This window comes from Pocillopora verrucosa, chromosome 2, assembly GCF_036669915.1.
Source record: "Pocillopora verrucosa isolate sample1 chromosome 2, ASM3666991v2, whole genome shotgun sequence".
Taxonomy (NCBI): domain Eukaryota; kingdom Metazoa; phylum Cnidaria; class Anthozoa; order Scleractinia; family Pocilloporidae; genus Pocillopora; species Pocillopora verrucosa.
In genome coordinates, this window is record NC_089313.1 from 19,809,141 (window position 1) to 19,818,995 (window position 9,855).

The 9,855-nt window shown below is 40.0% G+C and overlaps 1 protein-coding gene across 1 annotated transcript; it reads right to left on the minus strand.

Moving 5' to 3' along the window:
- Positions 1 to 276: 276 nt before the first annotated feature.
- Positions 277 to 7,537, minus strand: LOC131790592 (uncharacterized). The gene is made up of 2 exons (XM_059107820.2): positions 7,079 to 7,537; positions 277 to 4,230 (listed from the first exon to the last, which is right to left on the minus strand). Exons 1-2 carry the CDS (start codon positions 7,474 to 7,476, stop codon positions 1,080 to 1,082), a joined length of 3,549 nt encoding a protein of 1,182 aa, XP_058963803.2. The 5' UTR covers positions 7,477 to 7,537; the 3' UTR covers positions 277 to 1,079.
- Between the last annotated feature and the right edge of the window lie 2,318 nt (positions 7,538 to 9,855).

Consider the following 9,855-nt stretch of genomic DNA (forward strand, 5'->3'; position numbering starts at 1 on the left):
GTGTGACTTCCGCGCACAATTTACACGTAGACTTTATCTAGAGTCTAACTGACGGGCAGTAATCGAGCAATAAGCAAAAACTATTCCACCCACGTTTAAAGACCAGTATCACGATTAAGTGCCGGCGACAGTACCACGTCTTCATTAAATCATTATATTAAATAAATTAGGGTCTTTTCCTCAAAAGTAAAAGAACCATTAAGTTTATTGTGAAATGTGGTGACAGTTGATTCAAACTATATAAGGGACTCGCAGAAACACCAGATGTTTGCGACTAGATCAAAAGCTGATCAACAAACAATGGATTTATTCGTCAATCACAATTACAAGAGTAGTCCGGTCTCTATTTTTCAGATATGTTACAAGTTACTAGAAGGCTAATGCTTCTCGTGATATATAAAAAAAAAATTGCGTTTAAATTGCAAATCGGACTATTTCATAACAGCCAGAGGTGACCTTTATCCGTGAAGTCAATAAATATTCGAGAACGCATCATCTACAAACTTACACGTTACCTAACCAAAAGGTGAGAACAAAAAAAAAACACACGTCAAAGTTAACCGAAATCAAATGAACACAAGCTGCATATTGTGTAACTTGACAAATTAATAATCCAAAAATCCCCCTTTAAACAGCTATCAGCTATACTTTTATTAATGTTTCTCTTTAATCGTTTTAACCACTTTAAATACGCTTTTTCGACTGGTTTCTATTTCTATAAAAAAAATTTTCCAAATAATCTCAATCCGAAAATAATTATGTTTATTAAAGAGGACAGGTTTACTTAAATCTGGTTTTTCTTCATTACAAACATAAGATAACTAAAAAAAAATTCACTGAAGTCTGTGATTAGAAGTCTAATGAATGTACTATACGAAACAAATCGTCGTAAAAGCTATCGACTAAGCAGTTCCAAACGCTTAACAGGAAGGAGCAAAAATTATGTAATTAGAACACCTAGTGAAGGCAAAAAACTCATGAAGTAAAAGACAACTAATCAAGAATCACCTATTTGTCGAGATTTCGGTGAGACTTGAAAATGTCAGATAAGGTCGCGGGTTAAAATTTCTGATTGTCCTTTATACATAAACAGAAGAGTTTCTCGCGCCAATCAAAACCTCTGACTGACACCTACGCTGGCACTTGTGACGTACTTCCGGTGCCCTTCTGTCATTCTCTACGCTAAACAACCTTTCCTGTACCTCCGTCTGAGCAGCACAGTTGTCAGTGAAATCATAAGTATGTCTTTTGTTGTGAACCGAGCCCGTGTGATGCTTACTGATCTCTAAGTTCTTAATAACAATACCATCCAGAGTATTCTTTACCCGACTATTCTCGGGATTTCGTTTCTTAATAACTTCGGGTTCAATTTTCCTTCCAGTGGAAAGAAGTACATCAGGCAGACTGACCGTTTGGCTCTGAAATTCTTTCCTCCAACCTCCACCGTTTACTCTTTGACTTTTACCACTAACATGACGAGTGCAGGCCAAATAATCAGCGGACACAGTGGATGACAGCCCTTCGTCAGCATCGCCATTTTTTTGGAATCTATCAAATCGTTCTACTGATTGCAAACTTTCGCTGGAATGTCTCACTGAAGAGAATTTCCCAGGAACTAATTCTTTAGAGAGGAATCTTTTCAAGCGCTTTCGCCTCTTAAAGTTTTCTCTGGCAGACAATGAGGCTGCGTTTTCTAGCAGATCACTCCTACGTGGGTTTGAATCATGCGCACTGCACACGGCTTTTTCTGCTATATTAGTTTCATTTGTAGTTTTCGTGTATAAATTCACTGCGTCTTCCATGGGCGAAGAGAGTGCCTCGACTTCAGGAATACAGGAATTCAAAGCGGCTTCGGCATTCAATAGAAAAGTTTCTTCTATGTCCTCTTGTATTCTAGCCAGACGCTCCATTGATCGCCGAAGTGAACCGTATTTTCCTGGCTTCAGAGAAGTCACAACAAAGTTATCAAACTCCTTCCTCTTTGAGCGACGATATTTCCTGTCTCGTCTTCGCCGTGGAGACCTCGGGCCTTTCGATAACTGCGAAAAGTCAAAGGTATGCCGCTTATTGATGTCATCCGGGGAGAAGAGGGCATAATTCGTTCCAGTCTCAATCTCATCGCACGAACGATGACGATTTCTAAAGTTAAAACTGTCGCTACTTGCGTCGGTTGACTCACTTTCGTGTCCATCCAGTCTCTCAGACCCAGATCCTTCCCCAGTACAGTCAGGTTTATTTTCAGTGCATTCTCTTTCCTTAGATGACAAAATGTTCCCTGTTTCTCTGGTTCTGCTTTTCAGTTTATTCGATGGTGATGATGGAGCGTCCATTAACAACTCAACCAAGTTGTAAGAGTCATCAATCGGTTTAGAAGAAGACAAAATCCATTCATTCGTTCTTTCTCGGGACTGGACTCTTTTGAATGTATCTGCTTGGCTGTCTTCGACCAAAACAGGAAATTGATTATTAACGTTGGGGTTCTGTGGTGTAGAAGCTTCAGACATGATGTCAGCGTCTTCAATAGTGATCGATTTTGAAGGCGAGTCCCGCTCATCGGAAAAAATTCCTTCGTCTGCTGGTCTCGGTGTGAGTTCAGGCGAGAGCATCTTCTTCATATGCACTCCAGAACTGCCCGGTCCCTCATCCGCAAACATTATGCTATCTACCGAACTTTGTGAACTTTCGGATGACAACGAAATACAGTCGGACGACACGAGACTGTATCGATTACCAAAACTCAACGAGCCATAGTTAATCTTTTCAGCCCTGTCTTCTTCGGCATCGGAGGAAGCCTCGCAGGTTGGGACAGGATGATACCAGCTGATAATCTCTCCGGCGGTCGGACTTTTTGGTGAGGTGCAGGTTACGTCGTCATGGAAACCAAGCTCTCGTCTAGCAGAGCAGTTTTTCTTACCTGCACTAGGATTTACTTTTTCTGTCTCTCCAGCAATAGTAGAGGAAAGGTCACTGTTGCTCACGGGAAGATCTGGACGCTGCCCGAGATTATCGAGCGTTTCCATTTCAATTTCCTTCAGAGTGACAAGAGAAGAGTTTGAAACAGAATCTCTCGGACTCATCACTTCAGGGGTCGCTCCCGTAACCAGGATTCTCGGCACGCGGCTTGTAACCAGTGGATGATTGGCGTACGAACTGCACGTGCCTAATGGTCGTATGGGTGTACTGTGAACAAGGACCTGATTAGAGTCTAAACCCGACATGAACCGACGTGGGTTTCCTGTGATATGCGAGCCATCTTGAGACTGAGGAGGCGATAGTTCTTGACAAGCAGCATGATGGTTTACACTGCGATTTACGTTTCGTATTAAACCCTCGGCCGCATCACGATCTTCTCCAGTACTCGTCTTCGTGGATTTCCTTATTCGACAACAAAAACAACAAAACCACGAATGAGTCACTTGTCCTTCAACATCGAAAGTTCTCTTTTGTATAAATATTCCTTGAATTGGTAAACTTGGATGGTAGAATCGATAATATAAAATCATGCTAATCAAACCAAATACAAATCCGCCCCACACTGCCCCTAACGCTGTTACAGCCATTGTTCCGCGAAAGGTTCTGTGGGGAAACCACATAGACACGAACAGAGAGTTCTCTACCAACATAATGGAGTAAAACAAAATAATACGCTTCCTAGTCATGCCTTCTCTCGTGTTGAAGAAGCAAAAGATGTACATAAAGCCAATAGCCGCACTAAACAGTTTCTCCCTGAAAGGGTGCTCTGTTCCGTCTTCGTCTGTACAAAAGCGAGTCCGCTGACAGATCAACCACATTGTCATCATTAGCCAATGTGCGCCCACCGCAACAAACAGCCATTGTTTGAAGTACGATGCAAAAAGAACCATGGCAACCACACGAGATGTCACCGTAGAGAACCGCCACAGTACTTGGAATAACAAACCTGCTGCTGACAGGATATAACCTTGTGTTCTAAAGTCTCTTAACGATTTACTGTAAGCGAGAATGGCCCACACCAACGATATCAATGAACAAGCTGCAGTAGCAGCGATAAAAAGTTCAAAGTTTTCTTGAAGGCGTGGTCGTTTCAGTAAAATGTAGAGTTGAAGAATAAGTTGAGGGGCAGATTCTAGAAAAGCTTGAAGAAGTCTCAGCATGCTTATGTCACGCCATTCTCCAAGAAACGCTGCGAATTCGAGAATAGTAGCATTCTTTTGACGCGCTTTCCAGCCACTCTTGAGAACCTTCCAATACCTAGAGGAAAGCGAAAATTTCTGGTTTTAAGGGAAATATTGGAAGATACACAGTATTTGAGGATCAGAATATTGCTCGACTAATTCGCTTCAACTTTGCAGGAGAACTGAAGGAGTTCACAATATATTCAGAAGAGTTGGTATACAAAGCTAATACTTCTAGATAAAGCCAATCTTTTCAAAAAAACCGTTTTGCAATTTTAAAATAGTTAATGTTTAATATGTTAACCCTGGCTCGGAGGAAAGCGGCAGTTGACCGACTTCTTTTCAACTCGCTCGCCGACTTAAGCGAATTAACTCTATATAGGCAATAGGGAGGTTTTCCTACATAGGTTGTTGTCACTCAATTACATGTTAGAGGTACACTACATCACGGGATTCTTGAGTCTATTTACACGTATTACACGTTTTTTTCAATTAGAGCCATGTAATTTCTGATAAGAGAGCTCCAAATGTCACGCCTTGCTATCTCGAACCACTGAAAAGTCTGTTTCTTTCTTTTTGCGTTTTTTGTTTTGGGCGAGCTATTACACTCGCCGCGCCTCACGCCTACCTTCACTCGCCGGAACAATACACAGAAATATTACAACTTTTATGCACTCTTTGTTAATTAAGAAAACTGCCTCCAGCGGCAGTTAGCCATGTGAACAGTTTACCGGCTGAAATATCCTATACGAGCAGGACGCAAATTCCTCTCTGAGTCGGGCTCAAGAAGAGAGGCTCTCGTGAGAGACTGAAGACCCTCTCAACGCAGCTTGAATGATACTTTAGCTGCCCTTATTCTATTCTAATGTGGTTCAGTTAAGTTGTCCATCATTGCGAATGGCTGCCGTTTGAACAAACTTAAAATGTCACCAAAATGTTTATTTGAACGCAACAAACTACATCATTCAATTAGGAGCAACAATGTTTTCTTAATGATTGCAATCTCAAGGTCCTTGAAGTCTAATTAATCGGTTTAGATAAAACCGTTGGTCTGCAGTGCAAAGATTGTTATCGAAAGTAGAGAACAATTACCTAAAGAAAAGACTTCGCGCAACAAAGTGATGGGCCCCTCAACCGAATAATTATAACCTGTAATCATTTCTGAAAGCTCGCAGCAAGACAGCAGTGAAACTCATTAGAGGATTGAAAACGCCTCCAGCTATGAAGATAATAATAGCGTGGTAAAACAAGCCACGAGTAAATTTGGGTAAACACTTGAAAAACAAGATTGAACGTTTTGACGATTGATTTATTTTGGATCACAAAATTAGGAGAGCGCGACAAAATCTAATCAATAAAACATGCAAAACAGACCAGCACGAACAAAAGTCGATCAGAAAAATCAGTAACTTTTTTGATGATGGAGTTTAGAAAAATGCGACCGTATGTTCATGGCGCACAGCTAACAATGATTTAAAATGGACAGAAAAATAGTAATCGTAAGTTAATATAATTAACGCGCCTCTTAGACAAAACCAGGCCAACATAATCTGTCAGAAAATTCAACAAGCGATATTTTTATGCAAATCAAGGCCAGTTTCATAAGCTTCGCCGTTTTTTGGAATAATTAGATAAATTTAAGCGCCAGAATTTTTGGATAAAACCTAACTATATAGCGCCTCTACAAGGCTAACCGTTCTCTCTAAAACGAGTCTGAACTAAAAGAAAATCAGCAAAGAGTGATGATAAAGTCGTGAGGATAATATGTTCGATAAACAGAAAAACAGTGTTCTTGAATATTTATGCTGACCTCCTGTGGAAAGCTTAATAGGACATTCGGATGACAAGGAAAAAGATCAAATCTGAATGCGAACACGCACTGCTGAAAAACGTCCAACACATCTCGTAGTTCGATTCGCGCGCTCAGAAACGACTCCTTAGACCTATGTTCTATATCAGGGTTATTTTATTACTAATATCGGTTAGAAGAGTGCCGAATTTCTGAGCACAGTAAAATAGTTCAGTCAACTCATACTGGCTTCATTATTGCTAGTCGGCAAGACACTTATTGTTATAATAATCCTCGTGGAGCCATTTAGGTTTTGAAAATACTTCGCACGTAAATTACGCTGACATGTGAAGTTGTGAGGAATAAACAGAATTATTGAAAAGAATATGTCACCACCTTGTGGAGAAAGTTTTTGATAGAATCGCTTATTACGGCCCTGTGACCTGACTATCATCTGGCCAGTGGATAACGAAACACAGCGAAATTAGAACCTACCCAGTACCGGCAATTATTCCATATTAACATCTATAACGAACGAGACAAAAATCGGTCAGACAACAATTCAAGGAAGGCTGATTCACGATCCATGATAAAGTTTACCCGAAGCGAATACAAAATATAAAAATGTTCAGGTTTTACAAACAAACGCGCGAAATAAAGAAACGATCTTAAAATATTAGTTATTCAAGCTTAATTAAAACCTCTGTTGCTGCGCGTAGATAGCTCGGTAGTTTTCAAAGTGCAGCTTACTTTGAGACAAAAAAACGCCTGTAAATATCACCGATATTATCTTTTTAAAGAAAACTATGTTTCAATTTTAATGTAGCTTTCTGTATCTGACAAATCAGCCAAGCGACTTGAAATCCAGTCATTACGTTCGCTGCAAAGTTATCATCCGAGAAATAAGGAATGTGATAATTGCTCTAGTATATTTTGTCATTAAAAAAGCAGGCGCAAACACTATTCAAATTTCGCCGGAAATTCTCGAGTCGTGTTAACCGGACAAGAAGTCAAAAGGTTTCCGACGAAAGGAAACGCATCGCAAAGCCAATTTTAAGTGGTCTGTTTCCTTGGAACTTCGTACGATTACACGAGACACGGCAGTTTTTTTTGTTTAATTACCCAGCTTACCTACCTCACGACTGGTCCCAGATGAAACACATGTAATAAATAAGTGAAACATTGCTTTCGTTTGCCATCTTCCAAAAGCCACTTAGCAGAGAACAATTGCATTGCAAATGACGCGACAAGTACGAATCCTAGCGTAAGACTAAACCACCAGAAATTTTTTTCCTTGTAATACTTGACACACACAAGTAAATCGCTTCCGACGTCTGCAACGTATGTTATCACTGACACGAAAGTCCACAGGTCGTCTGTGAAGCGTGTTGTACGTCCATCAAAAGGATTTTTGGAGTCAATTACCGGCCGTATAGTCGCATTGTTTTGTTCTTCGACTCCGTCTCGGATTGTTATGTTTCTCGCTGTTCCATTGCTGTTGGAACATTGTACTGTCATGTCTCCCTGCTCCATTACCGCGCGTTGTCGAAAATGAGCGGCGTTTCCAATAACTCGATAGAGTGATAAATGTCAGCGGTTTTCTAAAAACAAAACACCATTGTTAGTCTCAGGGAGATGTCATTAGTAATATGTGGCTGCCGGTACCAAACAATAAGGAAACAAACAAAGACTAAGAAGAGATGTACAAAAACCTACAATATCTGTATTAGAGCAAAGGTAGCTTAAATAAAGTGCGCTCCAATCCGTCCGATCACTAACTGATCCGCCTCACAGAATAACCCGACATCGGGATATACAATTTTTTAAAGGGAGAGGGCGGCAAGTATCAGTCAGCCAACTAATATTTAAACAAAGTTTGATATTTTCATTAAGAAGTGCTGAAAAGCTGAATTTTTTCAACCGATATTTTTTTTTATTTTGATTTTTGATTTTTGATTTTTTTTTTCATTTTTTCTAACTGATATTTTCATTAAGATGTGCTCAAAAGCTGAAGCTTGCAAGCACACGCTTATCTTTAGCGCTTCGGCACAAGCGTTTACTTGCCCACCGTAAAGATATGACGGTAGTCCGAGAGTTTCATCACAGTTAACTATTCAGTATCTCAAAGGGCCAATTAAAGAAATCTTCAAAAAAAACAATGGCGATGACAGCCACATGGCGATGACAGCCACATTTCTGAATCGCTCGGAGGTCTGTTATGTTGCGAAACCAAGGGTATGCATCGCCGGAAAACAAGAAAATAATTTCGTAGGTTATCCAGTTCCCAGAAAAACTGTGAGAGGTTGAATAGTTTACTCGCGTTTGTGCATACCACATTGTAATCGAGTTTTGGTCATAGTGAGGCAACAGCATACAACAGAACAGTTCACGATAATGGCATAGAGTGGATCCACTTCTCAAAAAAGTGCTTTAACAAATTCCACTGTAGTTTTCTGACACTCAGAGGAGGTGATCACTTGAGGTAGAAGAGGAAACAGCCCAAAATGACCACACGCCCCCTTTTCCTTGTGAGGCTATTTTACATTTCAGAGAAGATTATTTCAAGGTACTTTACCTTCCAGTAATATTGTGACCCACACTCCAACAGGTGTTCTTGCAAAAAAGCCAACTCGTGAACCTTCTTCAAAGACATCTGGTAAAGTAACGACGTAGAGTATTTTAAAAACGGAATTGTACTGGGGGCCAGCGGAGTGATTTCTTCGGATCCAGAATCCCTTTGGCACACATAAGCTGATAACACATCCAAATCTCAGTACACTTTGTCGTTGCTCATTTGCCAATGTAATTCTTTGTTAGATGAATAAAAACGCCGGATCCTAGCTTTTCTTTCGCCTCTCAAGCCACTCAAACAGTGGCGTTCCACAAAATCTTTAGGCCTGTGCTTCTGAGTATTGGGGAGAGGGGATTGGATCATATGATTTTTTAATATCTTTTTCTCTTTCGTGTTTGACAAAGAAATTATGCAGATTATAATTCATGAAGGAATCGTTCTGAACTGACATACACTTGCATGGTAGAAAATAAAGTTGGATGAGGAGGCAGCAAAGGTGATATCTTATCAGGCGCATGTTCAACTATGTGGCGATTGTTGACGATCTTTGACTAGTCATAACGAATTATGACAGACACAGACCTGTGATTACACTCTTGCACAAAAATGATCGGGTTGTTCATTTGAAAATTTTGACGCCGGCTCTTAAGGATATCAAAATCGAGTGGGCATCGCCCAGATGAATATCACCCCTGAGAAAAGAGGTTGCCAGTATTTGAATTGGGAAACAACTATCAAGTCTCAAAAATAATGGGTGCATTCATGAAAGTAACTTTTTGAGTCTGAGTTTCCGGTTTAAATCGATACTTTCCAAAATAATTTTTTGAGAAGAAAATGTCTGAAAGAGTCGTCTGATGCTTCTATCTTTAAGATAGTTATTTAAGGCTCTGACACCCAACAAGCGATCACAACCTACCAGTTTAAGCTCCTGTTCACTTCCGAAATGGCGCAAAGGGTACAGATATCATTTTTAAAGGGGAGAACCCCGTGCGTCCTAATCTCCCCATCAATCAAAACAGCTGACCCACCAACAAAACTTTATCTACTGAAATGAAGTTCGATTGGACATAATTACTAACAAATAAATTATACAGCAAAAATCCAAAGAATGATTTGACAATGATGATTAAAAACGTAAAAGTACCTGTACTGAATCTGTGCCAACTTACTATCACTACTTTTGTAATTGAGTAAGCAAAAAAGTTGATTTATTTGTAGGTTACATACCCTTGCTGAAGACCAGTGTTTTAGCGGAAAGCTTTTCAGGAAGGGTCTCAAAAGCGATTGGTAAACTTGAAGTTTCCTCATCAACATAAACAAAGGTTAGAAGAAGAATGTGT